The sequence below is a fragment of the Anarrhichthys ocellatus genome, unplaced genomic scaffold (genome assembly GCF_004355925.1).
Source record: "Anarrhichthys ocellatus isolate YVR2014 unplaced genomic scaffold, GSC_Weel_1.0 scaffold23, whole genome shotgun sequence".
NCBI classification, from domain to species: domain Eukaryota; kingdom Metazoa; phylum Chordata; class Actinopteri; order Perciformes; family Anarhichadidae; genus Anarrhichthys; species Anarrhichthys ocellatus.
In genome coordinates, this window is record NW_022280053.1 from 4,145,709 (window position 1) to 4,168,169 (window position 22,461).

Below are 22,461 nucleotides of genomic sequence, written 5' to 3' on the forward strand. Positions count from 1 at the left end.
CCCCCCCCCCCCCCCCCCCCCCCCAGTTTTGGATTCTCAGCTGTAGCTCTGCAGGCAACACTATTATACATGAAAATGACATTTGGATGTATATGTCAACACAGCATTTGCAGTCACAATATGATCAAAGGTCCCTATGATTCTCTGCTGGGTCTAGTGTTTAAGGAATGAATTCAACAGTTTAATTTGTCTCTGCAGTAAAAAGTGCACTTGGTTGTTTTGACCAGCACTTTTCAGTATTGTGAACTTGGGTGTCTGTCCCCACCAATTAACTTCTTTAGATTTTATGACTGCTACAATAGCTTTGTGTGTTGTTATTCTTCACTAAAGACACATAAACAGTCGTTTTTTTTACTCATGCACATTTGATAATGAAGGCTGCTTGACATATTGGTCCAAATTTCGCTGCTTTTATTCGGCTGCAACCATAGTTGTGGTTACAGACAGCATGATTATGACTTTTCATTTCATTTTGAGCCAATGGCACAGTCCCTCTGACTCATATTAGGTTGCTATAGCATTCCAGATCATACTCATGAATCATCGTACACAACAAGCTGTACAAGTGGCAATGTATGTCCAATTTCATGTCATTTTGAAACCAATGTTGGTGAAGAACTAAGACAATACCACAACATGCAGAAAAAGTAATAGGGTATTATTTTCCTCCAAAATACATAGAAAGAAAACGAAAAAAAAAAAACATGTAAATATTACTATATGTTCTTGATGGACAGCTGCGTTGAAAGATGTTTTGGGTTTTCGTTTTCATGTTTTTCATTTTTTACAAAATGTCATATTTAATCAGTGTTTATATTATTGACCTCAGTTACTGCACTTTTTTAGTTTCCATGTAAGGAGAAAACGTATATATATATATATATATCTTTCAAAAATGTTTAGAAGCTGCTATTGTCAGAAGTGATCTGAAACAAACTGAATGTTATGATATTCGGTCATTTGACTCCCTGTGTTGCTATTAGCTTACCTGTCATTAGTGTTTTATTTGTATCTGGCCATAGATGCTTCTTTTCCAACCTAAACTGACTTTGCATTAGAGGTTATCAATGAAGTAGGGAGGTATTGTCTCGACAAACAATGAATCCATCCATCTGTCCATCATCCATACAGGCCCCACACACACCCCACACACACCCCACCCCCCACAAAAAAGGGTAAAAAAAGAAAAAAATAGGGTACACATCAACACACGAACTGTATTATTTTAGGTCTAGCTAGACTGCAAATTAGTTTGTCTTATTTTGCCCTTATGTGTGTGTAGTACATCCTTTTATGTTAAAGGTGTACATTTTGGCAGAGAAACCAAGATATGTCAAACGGGAAGGAAACGCTTGAATGACGAAATTCTCATTAAAAAGGGAGTCATGCCATGCGTTGTAACTTTTACGAAATATGAACATCGTAAAGGACGTTGTAAAGGCTACATCATCAGATTGTATCGAAAAATATAAAGCCCTGGATAAACAAAACAAAAAGTATTCTGTTGATAATATACAACTATATGTAATATTAGTAGGCCTACTCCTGATACTGCTGCTTTACATAGAACTGTTACACCTGCAATCACTACACACTAGAGTGGCATGCAGTACTGTGGTTCATCATCTGCAATTGACGGCACTGGAAAGCCATTCTAGCCTTTTGAATGGATGAATCAGAAAGCTGTCTTTGCATCCTTCCCTTCTTTCTATAAACTAACATAACCTGTCGTTGCGTCCACATACTTTGACTAACTTAGAAATATCCTCCTCGTATCATTAGCAGTTGTCTGGATACCAAAACAACTGATCGTTATTACTATCAGACAGGCAACAGAATGTGACTGCATGTCAACTTGAAAAATGATATTCTTAATATTGGAGAAGGTACCCATCAGCCATAGCTAACCAAGATATTCATGGAAGGAATAAGATTACGGATTGGATGAGGACATCACCTCTCTACTGTAGTCATCGCAGGATCCCTTACTGTACCTCATGCCTGTAATGTTTGCTGCTTCTATACTTTTGGTATTTTAGTGACATTTTTGCGTCTCATAACAGTGGTGTAAATAGTAGAACTATTTATTCAGAGTGTTATACTTTTTTAAGTTATATTTAATGTCCATGTAAGTTATTTTTTACATTGTTCTTATAAACAAAAACATTATCGGTTGTGAGTCAAAACTGTCATTTTGTCTCTGTCATCATCATCCTCTGTTGTGATCATTTCTGTCAAGCATTGATCAGACATACAGTACACTTCAGGCCCACAACCACACAAGAACATGTCTCATTGGTCATTAAGTGCAGTTGGACACTGCTTGTATCCAATGAGGATCCACCACATGTTCAAATGTTACTGAGTGCAGTGTATCTTTTTTCCCCTTTAAAACCAGAATGTAAAGTTATTTGCTTATTTTTTTTTTTAAATGCACACATTAGCCATTCATACAAGGCGTTGTGAAAAGAGAACCAAGTATATATATTGGTCAAATACATAAATCCATAATATAGCAAATGATGTTTCGAGAGACCAGTGTAAGACGAAAGGAATTTATGTACACAGCCAGCTGAGGACAGAAGTGGCAAAGAGAGGGATCAAACATGAAAAGAAAGAAGGACTGGATGTCAGAGGGCAGTTGATGGTACCCCAGATAGAGTGCTCTTGGATGGTGGAAAAGTAGAAGGTGGGCAGGGAAAGAGGTAGGGATGGGTGGGCTGCTTTTCCTGGCTTGTCTAGCTATTTGTCCAGGTGTGAAAATGTGTACTCACAGAGGCTGCCCCTGGGCTAATAGTGGCCAGCGCTGACTGGCAACAAGCCGAGGCCAATGAGTCAGTTCCTCCTGGGGGTGGCAGCCATTCCTTTCTGGGACTCCCACCACCCACTCCCTCACCCCTCCACCTCCCCACTCCTCGACACACTGCCTCATCTGTCACTGTCAGGTATGCCTGCGCAGGGCTGCCAGGGTCAAGCTGGCCCTGTGAAAATGAGAGAGGATGTTTGCCCAGCTTACAGAGCCTTTTGAAGTTGTGAAGGCTGAAGGAACACAGTTCTCCTCACCTAGAGCCTATGCTTATCACATAATATGATTTGTATAGCAGTCCTTTTTTGACAGGCTTTGATACCTCTCCACATTTTCCACCAACAGTCGCTCCTTTGTTTCTAATTTAACAACTGGTTGTTGTATTGCTTGTCTAAAAATGGCAGAAGCATTGTGTCTAACACATTTCAAAGCGATGGGAAGTGTAAGAAAAAGTGTCTGAAGCCCTAACATTTTTGCTCAGATCATTGCAGAGAAAAATACTCCATGTGCCATCTTGTTGTAAGACATTTTCCTTGTGTATTGTAACACATGAAGTACCTCTCACAGGCCTCTGGTTATAGAATGGTACACTTATGTCTGTTTCCTAATTCCCTCTATTAATAAAAAAAAAGGTGAATGGTCCTTTTTTTTCTAAGTGGGAAATACAAAAAAAAAGTGTATTTACATATTACGTGGATATCTAGTGGTATTACAATGTTTCGTACCCGATTGCTCAACAAATATATTTTAAGATGTAAATAATAATATTATATGATGATTGTATTTGCAAACCATGTACTAACTGTTTGGCAGTAGCTCTCGGATTGATTTTTGATCATAACTATTATACAAAGAGATGAACCGTGAATTTGTTGTGCATTGTGTCAAAGTATCACCTGCAAGACAGAAAAAAAAAAGAAAAGAAATAGACCTGTGATGCTTTACCACACCACTCGCTGTCAGCATTTATTTGTTAATAATGGCTTAGTACAAGCACTGTTGTCAGTTGTCTAATCCACGAATTTATCCATTGAGTCATGAATTATTTATTTGTTGTCAAGATGAATAAAAACATAATGGTCATTTCTGCATCTTAGGAGTCTGTTGGAATTGATCCTCACAATCAAACTTGACTGTTCTTTGTAAATGCATTGACAAGATTATTTCAAATTTGTCCGCAAAGAGCTTTCATTTCTCCTCACTCCATACTGTATATTCTCGAGTCTTGTCCCCGATGCCTTTGTGTGTTGCTGGGAATTTCACCAACACTGTAAATGTAGCCATCAGACTCAGTAGTCCCTCCCTCCCTCTGATGGCCTCCTCTCTCTTTGGTTCTTAAACAGTATGCACTTTTTCAGGCACATATACAACAGATTGGACTTTTATGTTTAAGCCCAATATTTCTCTCTGTTTTCACAGTTGCAATTATATATATTTTTGGTGCTCTGGTACATGGCAAAACATGTCTGATGTGTACTATATTTTCATAAGGAAGAGTCATAAGATCATCATTTTCATTTTGCTGTCATTTATTGTGTAGAAATAAAACACTGGTTAAAGTGAACATAAGCTTGAGCGTGTTTCTTTGAAAGTTGAATCATTTTTTTGTCATTGCAAAAGTGTGTCCAGGTTCCTTTTGGAGCTGCTTTATACTGTATTTAAAGAGTATCTTTCTTCTGGAAGATTCATAGTGAGCCTTATCAAAATTCAAAAAGTGCTGAGGTGGTTTTAAAAAGAGGAGCTCATTCTTTAAGCCGTCATTGATACATTTGTATGGAAATGTGAGTGCTGTTCCTAGCACTCCAATGACGTTAATGGCCTAATTTGTGAGAATGAACGTCAAACTACTGATTTTTAAAGTGCAGTTAATGTTGCATGACTGGAAAGAAACTGGATCTGAGCTTAAAGGAATAGTTTGTTGAGGGAGATGGAAAAAGAAAATGTTTCCTAGTAGCTCACGTGCAGGGAGGCATAGCCACCTTCAGTTAATGATATAAATTAGAGTAATTCATAGGGGATGGCTGTCTGTGAGTTCAGTGACTGATTTCCCCCTTTTCCAGCTCAATGTAAATATTTTTCAGCTGGATCATGTGGTATATTGGGTAAAACCTGGGAAATTACAGCATTACACTGCATTGTACAATTGCTAATATATAATCTGATCACAGCTACTTTCATCCAAGTCTCATTTTGTCATCGTCCTAACTAATTCTATTCCAAATATTCCTGTGATATTGTGCAACTTTACTCTGATGGTTTGTACCGTGGGGGCTTCTCTCCACTGAGGTCTTGTGTCAGTTCAAACAAGGACACATGAGTCATGTGAACCACATGAGCTGATCAAAACCATGTCAGATTAATTTAACTTTACAATCACTTTTCATGTGTGGTAAACTAGTTTACGATGCATCATGTTTGTTGGGGGTAATTAAATGATCTTGCCACTGACTTTAAAATAGGTTTAAAGAAATGCTTCCTAGCTGATCAATATGATTCCTTTCAAAACTTAAATTACTGTATCACTCCATTGTAGTGATGAAAGAAAAGGCTTTTGATTTTATATACATTTTTAATATTACACATTCTTCAGAAAAGACAAACAAAGCCACATAATACTTTTTTTTACAATTTAAAATGTACAATATAATAAATTATTTGATTATTATTTTACAATTCATATAACATGAGATGTAAATATTGAAAAAAAAGGCATTGTTTATCTTCATTAAAACAATATTCATGGCTTCAAAGATATGACATTGAACTGAAAAACAAGAGGATTAAAAGGACCACAGACGATCCCTACGACTGCTGATACACAATTCAGTGTACGGTACCTCCCAACTTTACAGTTGGTTCAACACAAACTGTTCGGTCATCTGGAAAATTATTATACTATTATTCCTATGATAATTTCTATGAATGCACATAAATTAGCAAACATCATATTCTCCTTATTTTAATTACCTTATTATTACCATATTGTGACTGTAATGTCTAATAGTGCTCCTGTGTATTATGCCAGATGTTTTGTTTTTGCAGAACTTGACTTCTGCCACAATGACAAATGTTCTATTCTTCTGATAAGTTACAACTTATCAATAGATCACAAACATCTTGCATCATCAAATCTAGCAATATAATGTTTTTTTTTTATAATACAGTTGCTGTTGATGTTTATAGACCAAAACCCAACAAGTTATGTAAAGTATTTACTCTAAAGACTTCAGTGTGGCCATAGCGTTGTGTTCTTTTGTCTTGAACACATTATTCATTGTGATCGGGTCCATTTCTAGTCTGAGAAACACATGTCATTGAAATCAGTACATTTTCCATATTTATTGTGGGTACTGTAGATTCAAAAAGAGATGATGATGACAAAAGGATTCCTAGAAATCAGTGCTAAGTTAAAAGTCTATGAATGAATAACACTCACTCCGTCTTTGCATAATTTCAACAGGCTGACAGGCCTAATAGTCAATCATGTTATGTTACCACACAAAGTCTTGCTATTTTAATTTAATCTATCAAATGTAATATAGACTTACAAAATTGTTTCGCACTTACTTATTTCATTCATGAAGAAAAGCTTTATTTTTTTTAAACAATGGCAAGTTGAAAACAAGAAAGTGATTTTCAAATGGCTTTAACACTTGTCAATTCCTCCTTTCAAAGGAAGGTAGTAAAGGCAAATAAGTTATGCTGTTGACTTTTCCTTTTTTTTTTTCTTTCTTTTAAGTGTTCCAGGTAAGCTTCAAAGCACCAAAAAGGAACTACAATATTACATTCAAAGTATTTAAACCAACCAGTTATATTTTACATTTTCACACTGCAGTTTCTAAGTGATATGTGCGATCACTGGCATTTTGCTCCAGTTTTTTTTTCCTCTGTTTTACAATAAAAGTAGGCCACACAAAAATATGTTTTTTTTGGTAGCTTTAACACAATGTCCAGTGAATTCTGAGGTTTTTTGGTTTGCAAAATCCACCAGTCACTTGAGGGACACTTGCTGCAGAGTGGGTGACAAGGTTCATCGATCGCTGATGTCATTTTGCAGGGAAAAAAAACAAAAACGCACCGCCACCATCTCCAAACTCCTGTCTCATCGGAGTTTAGTGTTGCTGTATGTGTTACGCTGAACAGAAATGAGCTTTTCCATGCAGGTGGTGCGACTTTCATGTAAAGAGCCATGCCACGCATTACTGGGAGGTCGGCCCTCTTCACTCCGGCAGTAGACATACGCCATGGTGTCGGTGCGGCTCTGGATATGGGTGCTGCGCAGGAGGGACCGGCAGTAGTGGCTAATCCTTTCCACCCTATGTAGTATCAGGTTGGCTTTTCTATTGAGGGAGAAGAAAAAAAAAAAGAAAAAAAATCCAAGCTCAACATCATCACACAAATGTTTTTTGTATTTTATCACATCATCATTAAATTTTCTCTCAAGTTTGAGTTGACATCCAAAATTGAGACATGCAGACGCCAAAACAGATCTCACCTTTCCTGAACATATTAGCACACATGATCTAATCATCAACAAGTATAAAAATCTGCCTTATTGCATTAATGATACAGTGATTTTAAATATGTACCAGATGATACTTAAAAATCATAGAAGTAGTTTATAAAACTTGATGTGAGTGCTGATGTGTGTGTGTGTGTGTGTGTGTGTGTGTGTGTGTGTGTGTGTGTGTGTGTGTGTGTGTTTCCGATTAGACATGTTTTGGATGGATAGGAAAAAAAAAACTGCCACAATTTCATACCAAAGAGGGCACCTTAAAATTCACTGCACGTCATATACAGTATGCCATTCCACCCACCTTAGTGCTGGAGGTTCATTTTGTGCCACAAAGCCATCAAAGAAATTCAAAAAAGAAAGTCAAAAGGAAAATGACATTGCTCCTTTATTTGCACCTCCACTGGCTTTGTGTCTGCACGAAAACAGCTTTAAATGTTACCAGAATTGAAAGAATTGCAACAATGTCTTTCCTGTCACTCGGACAGGACTGCCAGTCTGGGTCAAAACCACCACATGCAATTGCATTTTGAATTGCCGGGTACCGAATCTGTTCTCTACACCAGAGGCAGAAGTCTATGGTGCGTGAAACAAAGATTTTTGTCACCAGAGTTTCTGTTTACAACATCAAGGAGCCATAGTATATCAGGTACGCTTAATATAAAGAAAATACACGTACACACACACATACATACATACACACACATAAATGCATCTATTCCGTACTTGTAAAACAGTAATACACCTACAGAATACATATAGAGTTTAAGTTTTCGAGATTGTTAAGCTCATATGGATACTGAAATGAGAACAACACACGCAGAGAAGGGCAAAATTCCATTTGTTTTGAAAAGCAGTGTCTGCTGAGCATCAACATCTGTCTTTAGTTAAGCAAGGAGTACAGACATCCTTTTCACTTCTTTGCTGAAAAAGGGGGCGGTTCAACATTTTTCTCATTTCCCTTGAATTCTTATGTCTGAAACAACAGAATACCAAACACATAATCAATGGAAGCTTGCAAGCATGTGAGCTATGGACAAATTAAACACGTTTGATGCCATTCATTATGACGAACAAGGAAATTAACAAAAGAAAAGAAAAAAAAAGTGACACATTTAAAATATTACTTCTGCTTAACCTTTTAGGTTGCAACTACTAAGTAAATACAAATTGGCTTCATCTGATTTGGGCAACTGAATCCTAAGTAATTGATTTCGAAAAAAAACCCACAGCTTCAAAGGAAGGCAACCCAGAACTGAAAACAACAACAAATCAAAGAGACCGATGTGTCGGAAATAGAACAAGTACATTGCAGTAAAGATAATAGCTGTGTTTAGAGTGAAGGTAAATAAAGCAGCAAACATGTATCACATAACAAACACATAACAAAATAATTGTGAACAATGCTCGTGGACATTTTGGGGTTCATAGGTTCTCGCTCCTGGAGGAGTTCTGACTGTGTTTACGTTTCACTTGGCCATTCCGTTACCTTTTAAAAGGCTCCACCAATAGAGCCTGCTTGTAAATTACCCCAACGAGGCTCAACCCTGCCAACTTCAGGCTGTAAATAATCCGTGCTCGCTCATCCAAAAGCCCCCACCCCCCTCCTCATAACTGCCCACACACAAACACACCATGTGACCACCCCAATCCCCATATTAAGTCCCAATGGCAAACCCTTGCCTCCCACCCCCCTTCACCAATCAGAGAGAAGCATCATCTTTCTACAAACCAAAATGATTCCACAATTATCATATCATTATTTATGGCTTGAAAGAAGTGCTTCCAGGCAGTTGGGGTGGACAAAACAAAACATTGGGCCGTAACTTAAGATTTTTGTTGCTATCATCAGCGCTGGACCAACTTCCTTGTCAAACTTGCATACATTAATTACATTGTTTTTGTTCTATACTTCTTTTGAAAGTATTGTTTATGCCTCTTCCTTCGAAGTTTTGTTAGTCAGTGAGCTTTCCTTCTCCATATTGTCATAACGTCTCAATGTTTGTTCACACAGCCAACTATCAACGCTGTAAAGAGGGGGAAGTTGACTGGATGTCGGGGTGGCATGTTGTGGACACAAAGGAACTTTTAATGAGAAAGAATAGGAAATGAAGTTTGAAGGCGAGTTAGTGTTAGCCGACTATCACATTTTGTGTTTGGCTTGGCTGTCAAAACTGTGCTTTTGCCCAGATCGTCTCACCTGGGGCCCAGCTCATCCTCACTACGCCAGACGAAATCTCCAAACTTCTCGTAGTGGGAATTGTAGTGGTGCTGGACTCTGTATAGCAGCGGAGGAGGGATCTCCATCAGTGTGTTGTAGGCCATCTGCTGCTCCTTGCCGCTGGTGTAGCCATTATACAAGTTGTACACCTTGTCTGCTATCTCTGTAAGGAGGTAAGAGATAGACAGAAGAGCGATACAGAGATACGAGGGGGAAAATGGGATATACCATGAGCGAGGAAAGCCAATAAGCAGATAAAGGTCTGATAGAGAACTTCTGCGATTTAGTACTGCACTTCAGTAAGGTGAGGGGACTTGCAAGAGATAGATGAAAATACAAGGATGTTGAACATCAATGCAGCAGAGGCTGAGATATCCTGATTTGTAGTCCCTAATATGGGCCGAGCCTCATACACAGTAGATGCTACACTTTCTTTCTGCCTGGTGAACTCCAGATGATTAGTACATTGAATTTCACATGTGGAATAAGTAGAGTGCCCCTTGTTTTCATAACCATACTATCTAATCATGTATGTCCACATTGTGAGGGTACTTAAGAGTTGAAATGAAAGAGAAAGACAAAATCAAAAGGTGAGAGTACCTTCAGCTCGGCTATCATCCACCATTGGACAGGACGTCCTTACTGAGACAAAGCTTGACTCAGAGTTGCTGCCTCGGTTATCCACCGCACGGAGGGTAAACCTAATATGACAATATCATGAAAAATAAAGTTTATTATTTGAATAAAGTTTATTATTTGTAACATCCCAAGATCAAGTAAGATACAGTGCCAGAAGCAAGCAGGAAATATACCAAAAAACAGCGTGGAAGCCATTACCAAGACACTTAAAACATCAACTTCACATATGATTGGCACTTTGGATGTGCTGACATAGACATATACTGACAAAGCCGTCATATACTGTAGTGTATTTTTTATAGGTTTGCAGGATAATGTGCTGGATGAGATGGTGGTCTTGATAGCTGGTATTTGATCATACAACCATACACTGACATCACATATTTATTCAGTAAACATCTTGCGAATAGGTAGCCAGGGATTGTGGGATTTGAAAATGAGAGCAGCCAGAACCACAGCGGCAGACGAGACAGAAGTAGAGGGGAATCTGGCTTGACTCCAAGCACTCTATAAGGACAAAGTTCCACTGTCTGAAAATGTCAAACATCATCATTTTTGGGGTTCCATGAAGGACCACTCAGTACCGTGATAAGATACCATTGCAAACAGTTCAAGACATTGCAGTAGGAGACGAGACACACTGAGAAAATGTAACGCATCTCAAGTAATGTAGGGCCACACGGCACGGAATAAAAAACAAATGACCTTTAAATGTCCTTTTGAAAATGCCAATCTGTGTACTTCTGAATAAGAAGAAGTACAAGGAGGAATTGGTCATATTTAATCTAAAAAAAGATGAAGGGTGGCACCGCTTAATCCATCAATATCCTTGCAGCAGCAAGGAGAGAGAGAAGGCGGCAGCCGCTCGTATGAACGCACACGGCTATTTGCCGCTGCTGTCTTGCTGGTCATACACCCTAACGAAGCAGTAAACAAACATATCAATTGAAAAAGGGTCATAACATTAGCTTTGACGTTTGTTCAGCCTAACTTGTTATGTAGTGTCATATTTTCTACATATTCAGCTACAACCATCTGCAGAGGCCTTTTCACAGAAGACTTGTTGACATGTAACAGAAAAGGCACAAGTATAGATAATCACATTAGTGATGGCTTTATTCCATTTACCTGCTTAGGTCTCAGAGTCCTGGTGTCGTGCATGCTGGCTAACTCTGTCACTCTGTCTTGACACTTGAATAGAACAAAGCTATCACTAATATTATTAGTAACACCAGTGCATTACCTACTATGACATGTCAAATTATCTGCAGTGAAAAAGCCTATTTGGCTACGTGATGAGATTACAGGTGGCTAGCAACAACCTGTAGCATATTGGTACAAACTGTGCAACTTCCACCGGAGCAGAAGTCAAAAAGAATATCTGATAAGCATGAAATTGCCTGTTAAATGTTGCAGTATCAATGACGTATGACATAAATAATGTAGTTGTGGTTAAGGGGATTTTCTGCGTGAATTTTGCCTTGAAAATGAAATAAAAAAGACTCATCCAAATGCACCGTTTTTCTTAGTGCAGGGGGAACTTTGAATAAGCGAATTTAGTATTGAGACATGTTTGTAACTAGTTATGAAAACATAATTACCACTGTAAAAACAACAGGATGACAACAAGGAAACCACAAAACACAGTGAGACAAATAGAACCACCGATATGGCATTCCATTGCTAAATAAAGAAATTACAATATTATTGTTGTTTCAAAACTTGCTTTTCATCCTAAAAACATTTATCATCGGTTTTCCTGTAATGTCTTGTAAGAGCTGTCCCAATGCTGTCAAATTATTGTTTTGTTAGTAACATGACCTGTTTGGACATAGCTCACATAGTTTGTCTGATCTTGTTATTCAGCAGGGTGGATGCGGTATTCCCCAAGAACCGCACAAAAGACGCAAAACTGGCTTCTCTGCCCAACAAAACAAAGCCGGCATGTAACAGTCACACTGTTTAAATTATGTGGCCACATAACGTGCAGATGGATACAATGAGGTGGGAAAGGGGAGGGGAGCAGGAGGATGACGAGACAGGAGTTCTATCAAGGCAATTTGTTAAAAGTATTGTTTGGGACCCAGAATGTGAGCTTGCCAGAATTTTTTTGCAGTTTTTTGGTTGTTGGTTGGCATCAATGACATGTACTGTTTGTTCCCCTTCCCAAAACCCATACAGCAATTACAAGATTGCTATGTATAGTAATACATTATTTTTTGCCTGTCAGTCTCAGGTTTAACTTTGGAGACCTGCTATTTGTTTGGGTAAAAAAGGGAAAACATGCTAACATTTTACAGAAAATATGATTTTATTTTTTCAGATCAGTCATGCCAAGGAACCTTGGACAAGGGTCCTTCAAACTCTTATGCTGCCATTCATAGACACATATAGTAAGATTAAAGGGGGCTGGATGGATAGAGTGTAGTAACTGTACTCAGAACAGGCACTCGGCGATGATAAAGATCGCCTTGGAGAACAAAGGAACCAGCCACAGTCTGGCCTGCCATAAGAATGTCAAAACATCAAGCAACAGAATTGGCAAGACACACACAACCACCCACCCACCCACCCACACTCACACTGATACACATTACTTTGTCTCTCTCTATTTTTCTATCTACATTGCTTGCATATAGCTCAGCGCTGTCTATCCCTCTCTCTAATTCCTTGTCTCTCGCATCTATTCCAAGGCTGTCTGGCTGCACATGGCTCCCCTGGAAGCAGCTCGGTTTTGTCCCTGTGCCATAGTTTTGAAAGCTCAGCAAACAATGAAGAGGACAAATGGCAGATTAATGTTTGTGTATATTGACAATGTTGCCATTAAAGTAACCGTTGTCCTCTAATTTAATGAGACAGTGGAGAGAAAGCCGAACAAGGGATGACAAGACAGGAAGCTCAGAGACGGACAGAGCAAGAGAGGAAGAATGAGAGAAAGTGAGAGAGGATCAATTAGGGCAGTATTTTTGGCATGCTGAGAGAAGCTAGGGCAGTAGGGGATGACTTTTCCATGACATCAGCATTTGGACACCCATCAGTAGAGCCAGTCCACAAATCAATCAAAGCCACATAGAATTGTCTCTCACTGCCTGGACATTTGTGGCAGCTTACAGTATCTCATGACTTTGAAATCCTCAGATCTATGCGGCATTACACTGGTGCGACAGCCCTCAACAAAAAATGGATTTGCATTTCATTTAAAAATAGATACATAGCTCAGTTCCGAATGATCTCCCTCTCAGGTGAGCAAGACTTACAGTCCAAATGAATGTAATGAATAACATCTTATTAAAGTATTCAACAGATTTAAATGCATGCTCAAGATATTTTTGGAACTGAGATACTTTGAGAAGATTGACACAACAATAATCCCAACAATACCTTGAAAGACAATAGACAAAATCAAGGCGAGATTTTATCCTGACCACCTACTACTCCTCAGGTCAGATGTGATAGCCACCAGTAGTTCCAAAAATTGCCAGAAGCCACCAATCAACCATTTGTATAATGATAACGTCATTGTGTACTCATTTGCATGAAGCTTATACTCATGAAGCTTAGTTGTGTTGCTCATTGTTTAGTCTTACATTTACACAAGTCATTTATACCATCCCAATCTTAACAAAGCCAGCTAACTTACTAGTTTTACAAAGCTAGCAAGCAATTCAACATACATTGATCCTAATAATGTAATGATGCTGTTAGTGAAACGTTTAGTAGAACGTTGAACTGTGTCAAATTAATGATCTTTTTTTGCACACAAAGCATGATTCATTTGTGTGCTTTTACTGCCACTATGCACGTCGACATTCCTTTACAAAGCCCATACAAGGTAACCTAAAGCTAACAAACACTGGCTAATGCAGAATACAGAATATCAAAGGTGGGTGACGGTTCTTAACACCAATAACACCGAGGTAAATGTTTTTGGAGAAAACAAAACAAGATAAAGCATGAATTTAGGAGTTCAGACTGGCATAAACATAAAAAGGATGGGAATTCTGGCAAGTTGGATGTCTGAAGAAACTGCCTTAAATAGTCTAAAGCAACAGGAGCAGCTGAGGAGCAATTGGGAAGATGCAGGACAGGAGGGAGCACATGAGCACAATCTAAAGCAAAAATGTAATATTACGGCAGCTTATACAACAACAACTATTGGCTTTATAAAATGTAAATGGCTTGTTAGCAATGAATGCAACAGGGTGGTCCCCCAGTTCAAACTCACACAGGCTCCGCCCTCTACTGGACTCTATGGAGAGCACACATTCGGCAACCAAAAATTTGAATGTAGTCTGCAAATTAGAACGTCCCTTCACAAATTGCTACGGAACTAACAGTATATTTGGCAGCCCACACCGTTGTCTGCCATCCTTTTTCTTTTCAACGAATGGCAATTTGCCCATGGAATTGATCAATTGCTGGAGAAGATCATTAGTGCCCGTTTGTCCCTGGCCTCATCAACATGACAGACAGAAACGCCTGCTTTGAGTACCTCGGTGCAGACCAAGCAGAGAGTGGTGTTCAGCAGCCACTACCCTGCCCAGCCTGCCCTAGATTTGATGCCAGCAGCTGTGGGATCACTCACGTTGCTTCCCCCTGAGCTGGTAAGCCGTCTCCACCATGGTTTTTACAGAGCCCATATCAACAGGCAGGGTGGAGCTTGGTCTGCTGCCTTGTTGGGGATGGCGAAGAGCTTGTGGCTGTGGACCTTAGAGCACCTGTTGCACATTCTGGGACTGGAGAACAGGAGTGCCAACCTAATGTCGAGAGGTGGACCCCTACTCGACGAGTGGAAGCATCTACCCAAGGTGGTAAAGCAGATTTAGACCCGGTTTAGGAAGGCGGAAGTAGATCTGTTCGCCAACCACCAGAAAAACCCACTAAGGTTCTCCCTGGAACAGCAAGACAATCCACACGTGCCATGGTCAAGAAAGCTGCTTTATGCCTTTACTCCGCTCCGCCACATCCCATACTTGATGAAGAAAATGTCGCAGGAGCAGTTGTCAGTCATTCAGGGAGCCCCAGGCTGGTGTTCTGCGCCGTAGTATGCAGGAATGACCCAGCCATGGATCATCCCCCAGTTCTGAAGAGTTTTGTCTCAGGAGTTCACTTCTGGATTTCACTGTTGGCCCTTTTATGTGTTGTTTTCTTTTTTTTGTTACGAGCTATTGCTTTCTTTCTTTGCACGTCATTGCTACATCAGCTCTTGTGTACAATCAATCAGCGTACACTTTCACCACTCATGGTTATTGTTGTGCTGGGAGAGTACTTCATCTGAAATAGAGGCTAAAAAGCCCCATAACACGTCTTTCTAAGAACTATGATCGTTTGTAGTTTTTGCGGTGCAGACAAAATACAGATTGGGGTTCTAAGAACTATGAAAAAGTTCCTCCGGTCCGACAGCGCCTAATGAAATGGGGTTTCTTAGAACTAAGTTCTTAGAACTATGAAAAAGTTCCTCCGGTCCGAAAAGGCCGATTGACTGCTGTCTGTCAGCCATATTGCCACACAGGGCAATTGAAGCTTTATTCTATGAATGAAGACAACAATTTGATAAAACGACTTACCTGTTTGGAAGCACAAAGTCAACACTATCATTAAAATCTGTGGTTAGTGAATGGAGTTGAAAGCCTGATAGTAAAACAACTATATTAATATGTAGCCTGATGTTCTCTAATTCTAATACTTGATTTAGACTGTTCAATTGTATCCAATATATTGGTTGGCCATTCACTTTTGAAATGGGTGTAACTTAAAGTAAAGAGCATTACGTTTGTTGGGGTATGTTAGGGCCATAGCAACCTTGGTGATGATCAAGTGTAAAGCCAGTACCAGTAGAGGTCTTATCAGGCTCTTGATTAAGACGGCGGAGTTGGCTGCAAGCAGATGTGCCCTCAGACGTAATTCAGACGCAGATTCTGCTCTTATCAGAGAAAAACAACACTGGAGAATGCCTAAACAAAGATAACACTGATAGTTGGAAATTAGGTTTTGTTGCAGGTTGACTGATACAGATTAAACTAATACGTATTCCCAACTATTCCTCATCCTCTGTCAAAGCCTGTAGGACACTCAAAATCATCTTCTTTTTTTTTTTTTATGAAACAGATGCTAATTAACATCATCTTCTAAAAATGTCACCAATAACTGTTGACTGCTTCCTGGCATTTATTCGACATATTTTGTCATCTTTATTTACTTGTTTACATGGTCAGCTGTGAACACTTGAATTCTATGCAAATGTAATATTTAAATTTAAATTATTATATTTAAATATTCCAACGTTAATGTTAGATTTATAAAAACAAATCACATATTTTATTATTATAGCTGTGTTGTTGGGAGACATTAATGTTACATAGCTTGTTGGCATTGCTACATTAATCCATCCTTTACCTTCCCTCTGGGGTAAATATAAACAGACTACACACACACACACAGCAGTTGAAGACCTTGTTATGCCAATGTTAAGGTTCCCAAAACAAACCAAGGCCGCCACATAGCAAGAGCAGTATAAAAACAAGTGACATAACAAAACCTGAGAAAAGACAGACCAACGCTGAGAAGTGTGTTTCATGTGTCCAATGACAGCCACAACAACATCTGGGTCCTGTCTAGTTCACTGTCTGCTGCTCTTGCAACTTTGGTTCAAGATATAGAGGGCAAATAGGTGCTCAGAGCAAATGCACATCACAGCAATACCCAATCGGATAAAACACTATTTTTATAATTATTATTTTGTTGTTGACGCTGTTACAGAGACCTGTTGGGCTAGCTCTAAGGTTGTTTTTAAGGTTGTAGTTTGTGGTATTGTTTTATTGAAATGTACAATGTTGTATGGAGCTTCTTTCCATAAATAAAATATAAGAAACAGGTGTCAGTGTAATACAGTCCAGTAAATAACTACTCCACCATGCATTTGATATAAAAATGTTTGTGGGAAATCATTATGGTTATTACCATGGTTTTTCAGAAGACCAAGTCTAACGGCAGATGGGGTAATCCCTATTACTAACAAATCCACAATCAGCAACAGCAAATAGACCTGGATGTCATAGACTGTCAAACTTTGATGTCTTAGGGTGATGGCTTTTAGTTAAACAAACACCGCCTCTTAACAGAGATCCTTCTGTATTCACTGAAACCCTGGTCTGCTCTGACCAAAAGAACATAAAAGAACGGAAGCATCCACCACTTTCACCAAGTTGAGACTAAGTATGCCTCCCTAGTTAACTCGACCCAGCTGTTGAAGGTAACAACATTCACCCCCTGAAACAAAATAGCATCTGCTGATATTTGCCCATTCATTTTTGTTTGGGAAAGATGCAAACATGGCCACAACATCACTTTTAATAACAAAAGGTCTTTCTATGGTAATTGGAAACACTGAAGACATAAAGATGTGGTCAGAAAAACAATCAAGTGAATCTAGATCATTGTCGCAGAATACTGTAGGTGATTCGGGACAAGATTGTGCAGCTTTGGTGTAGTAATGCGCTCTGTGATTACTTACAAGTTTTATTAATAAAAATATTAAGTTATAGCAAAAATGGAGCACATCATCGTTTTCCCTTTTATCAAACAAAGGGAACCACCCGCATGTTCTGGCAGTTTATAGACACATTTCCTAACCTCCACATGACACTGATGTATGAGGTGGTATTAAACATGGCTGCCAAAATATATCTAGAGCCTTTAGAATTTCAGGGAAAATCTCCACCATCACTTTGTCACTGAGGTGTTTTTGTCATCCTCCACTTGAGAGATGGCCAAGACTTCCTCTGAATCCTCAAAGTATGCCTACTCCGTTGTTCCTCAAGTCAAGGGCAGCAGTTCTCCTCCGCTGAAAACAGCCTTGGTGAGGCTCTTTCTCCACTTCCTGAATTGTGTCATGGGTAGCCATTACCTCTTTGAAGCCAAACGAAAGTCTCTCTCCTGCGCCTCACAAAACTCCTTCCACTCATTTGCTTCCTAGACCCCTAGAGCTGCAGTACTTAAGGCTTCCTAGAACGTGACCACTGATTAAGTAGTTTCCCAGGTTAAACAAGTCTGATACTCTCCTTGTTTGGCTTGACAGCCTTATTCACCAGAGGTGTCCACCAGGATCTCCGGTTGAGCATTGGGGCACACCTACAATGGGCCGCCTTAAAAAAGGACTGAATACAACTACAAAGTTGATCATGGATTTTTGAGAAATAGGTGTTCTTGTACAAGATGTAACCCCTGTCTTTCGACCCATATCCATGAGTTTTATTCTAGTTCTAGGGAAGAATACTCTTTTTTGAAGATGCTCAATATATTGACATGTGGAAGTCTAAGTCAAGCTCCTCACCTGAGACCAATGTGCCTTATTAGACCCAGCTTTACAACACAGCTCACAGGGTCTGAGGGGCACACAAAATCTCCCACCATGATCATGCGGAAATTCTCCTCCGGCTTATATTATATTGCACTGTATATTGCTTCATTAAAAAACACATTTGGAAGCATATTTTCCCCATAAGTGTAACATTCATTTTCTATTAATTTTACAACCACTGAAATCTGAAAATAATTATGGTCTCACCACTCTTCACATACATGTGAACCTTGAAACTATGTCTAAATTACATACAACAAAATACAATTCATGACTTATGTTTATCCATACAATGAAGAAATAAACATTCACAATAAATCAGTAATTTAATTGACTTGGAAAACTTGGCAAAGGGCATCAGCAGACTTACTTGTAGAGACTGTCTGATTCCAGGCACTTGAAGACAACCGAGTATAGCACAGAGTGAGGATGGTCTCCGGTCCTCTTCCCAGCAACAACACAGGACGAACCCAAACCAGAAAACAGATCATCCACTAAGCTCAGAACTTCACCTAGTAGAGAGAGACAAAATTGAAGGAAATAAAGAAAAGTACAAAGGGTGAAATGAAGACAGAGAGAAACCAAAAACAAATCTTGCAAGGTCACATTGGAAATGTTATTTGTACTGGTTTACCATCTGTCATACTTTCTGCCAAAAAAGGAGGAAAAAAAGCAATTATCTTTCAACATTATCTTTCATCTATTGTTTTTAGTTAAACAAAACAATATCAGAGAAAAAACAATGTTCACCCAACATTAACTCAGTCATATATTCATTTCTACATTTAGGAAAGTAGTTATTTTGTTGTCAATGATTGTGTTATTTGATGTTATCATTGTCACTGCTGCTCTGTCCGATGGGAGCCATTTCTCCAGCACAGAGCCCGAGGCTAAATTAAATATGACTTTTTGCTGGCAGCAGCCCATACACACTACATTACAGAACTGTAAGAAAACAGGATTTCTTTCCTTTATGCGCACACGGTAGTGTTACAATGATATCTCTCTGAGCACCCTGCTGTCTCACAAAACACTACTTTACAAGTTGTGAAATATCTTTCATGTCAGCTTACGGGAAAGGCAAGCGATGCAAACTTGCTCATTTAGACACACACACACACACACACACACACACACACACACACACACACACACACACACACACACACACACACACACACACACACACACACACGCTGCCAGTTTCCAGTACTCATGGAGGTGATGGAAAAAAGAGGAAGCTGTCAAAATAGTTTAAAAGCTCTCAAATGGTTGGATTCCCAACTATTTCTTCACATGGTAAAGGGCAGCTTAGTTTTAGCTTATGATACATGGGCCAACTTATAAACACAGGGAGTAAGTCTGGCTGGTAGGGCACAAGGGGATGGTAAGAAAAGGTTGCAGAAGAGAGGAAAAAGAACTGCGCGAATGAATGATTTGACCTTTTCACGGAAAGAACTCTGTGTATTGGAGGTTTTCCCCGAAACACATTCTTGCACCGTTGCTCCTTCAAAGATTTTAAACATGAATCTCAATTTTGATTTATTTATTTTGTCAGTTGTTGAAATCTGCTAAGAACTCTAAAATAAGTTGTTTATATTTTGTTTATAAATTGTCAGAAACTCTTATATTTGTTTTTACATTTGTTCAGCTACTCTGTGGATACATTCTCACTCAAAGTAAAACCTTTTTATTAAACAGACAGATTATACTGGTTTGTCAACAGGAAATTAAGAAGCCAGATCTTTTAAATAATGACCATTTTTAGTACAAATTAGGTCAATCATATATTAGAGCATATTAACGACATTCATATTGTTTCAGTTTTGCTCGATTTAAACCTCAGCAATAGAGTGTTGCAATTACTGCGCTTCAAACACTGTCCATAATTGCATTTATTTTACATTACTTTGTATGGAGCTGGTGAGGTCTGTCATCTGGTTCCCTTCAGAAGGGAAAACAGGACCATCTTAATGTATGGAGATGACTGTTAATATTAATAGGCTCGAGGACAATGAAACCAGCCACAGCCTGGTCATCGATACCTTTGTCAGGTGGTCTGATTTAACATCTGTAAAACCAAAGACATGATAAATGGTTTCAGAAGACCTGCCCACACATGAATACATACAGTATTTATTAATAGTTGGATTGTGGAATATTTCAAACATCTTTGGACGATTATTGTATCAAAACTGAAATTTGAAGCAAATTGTGAAGCTGTGTTCAAAAAGGGACACCAGTGTGTGTTTTGTGTCATTTGCTTTCTGTTAGTTATTAACAGGAGTGACAATGAAGTTTGCAAGGTTTATAACCGGCTAATACACAATTGCTAATAAATACAACCCTGTCTTGTAGAAATAACATATAAACAAAACCTACCTGCAAAAGCAAATATATTTTTGGAGAACACAAACACTGACAGAACAGTGAAAACTTTCCCCTGAGATTTTTAGAAAGTAACAAAAACAAAAGTAGACAAAGGAACTATAAAATGACATCAAGGAAGGATAAGTTGTATGGCAAGCTGAGTTCTGCTGCTGCTTTCTGCATGCACGGCTAGTTAAAGGTGAAACACTATTCAAATATGTTCAGATATGTGTGTCATCTCCTTCTTTTTGTCATGGGCTTGACATCATTTTATGGATGATAAGTGATTAAGAAAAGGGTTTTGGGAAAGAGACTTGTCTGGAAAGTGGCAGTGATTTGATGAAATGCAATGGAAAGCAAAAAAAGTTGAAACAAAGATGATGGATGTGAATACATTTGCCTGAAGAAAATATGACTTGAACTCCCAAGTCAAGCAAAGATGTATTCCGCTGTGCCAATATTAAGCTTTTAGGGAAATTTGTATTTATGTATCCCTACCCATAACTTATGATCCTGCATGCAACAAAGATGAGAGAGTAAAAACTTCAGTTACTGAGCCTATATCTAAATCTTCTAGTGGTCAAAACTCCACACATAAAGCACTGATTATGCCATTGTTAAATGAATTGATCATAGCGTTTATATTGTAGCTCACTGACAGCACAGGGAGGCGCTTAAGTAACCTCTATGCATCTGAGAGACTAAACTAAATTCAAATGTCTTCAGTCTGGTCTTTGGTTGCTCTCGGGTGGCTTATTGTATAATTATCAATTTAAGGACTCGGCAGGAAACCCAGTGTGTTATGGATCTTTAAGAATGATATACCTTTACCTAGCAAACTTTACCACACATTCCATAGTTCAACCCCTCTTTAAACAGAGCCATCTGAAAGCTATAAACTGTTATGCAATTACATAAATATATGACAAGTATACGCAGGCATAGTGGGAGTACAGAATGTACAGTCATGCAGTAAATGGGCTTATATTCACCTTTTCTATGTCTAAATGTCAGTTTGCAAGAACCAAACAATTGTAAGTAACGACAATCATATAATTAAACTTTCTAAACTAACATCATAGAAAATAGGACAGTTGTTTCACAAGGAATCTTTGCATATCTTGAAAACCGTTCATCAAATCTCCTTCTCACTTGATGATTGCTGGGTATCCAAGGGTGTGCATTGTCGAATTTGGACAAGCATCACGTTCAATATTTATAAACTTTGAACAAAGCAAACAGCGCTCTCTGCAGCAGCGGGGGCAGGGCTTCAGGGCTCTGCAGACTGAGTCGAGCATGTTGTTCACAGCGGGCTTGACTGCATTTCTGTTCTGCTGCTGGATACTGGATAAGCTAACGTCACAACCAAACTTTTCTTTACTTTCCTGGAGTCAATGAGTGTTGATCTGAATTTGGTTAACTACTGGTTTACTTGAAAATACTCCTTTTTTAACACCTTGTCCCTCCTACAGAAAATACCTGCTTTCATTCACTATCACAAATAAAGAAGAGGTTAAAAAAAGAGGGTGGGGGGGGGGGGGGGGGGGGGGGGG

At 38.9% G+C, this 22,461-nt stretch overlaps 1 protein-coding gene across 3 annotated transcripts in view; it reads right to left on the reverse strand.

Moving 5' to 3' along the window:
- Positions 1-5,473: 5,473 nt before the first annotated feature.
- astn2 (astrotactin 2) overlaps positions 5,474-22,461 on the reverse strand; it is a 186,627-nt gene continuing 169,639 nt past the window's right edge. For all 3 annotated transcript variants that reach the window (XM_031859969.1, XM_031859971.1, XM_031859970.1), the window contains 4 exons: positions 18,909-19,050; positions 10,141-10,241; positions 9,520-9,703; positions 5,474-7,146 (listed from right to left, as the gene is read on the reverse strand). In XM_031859969.1, coding sequence (XP_031715829.1) covers positions 6,909-7,146; positions 9,520-9,703; positions 10,141-10,241; positions 18,909-19,050 — 665 coding nt within the window. In that variant the 3' untranslated portion in view covers positions 5,474-6,908. The remainder of the gene's footprint in view (positions 7,147-9,519; positions 9,704-10,140; positions 10,242-18,908; positions 19,051-22,461) is intronic.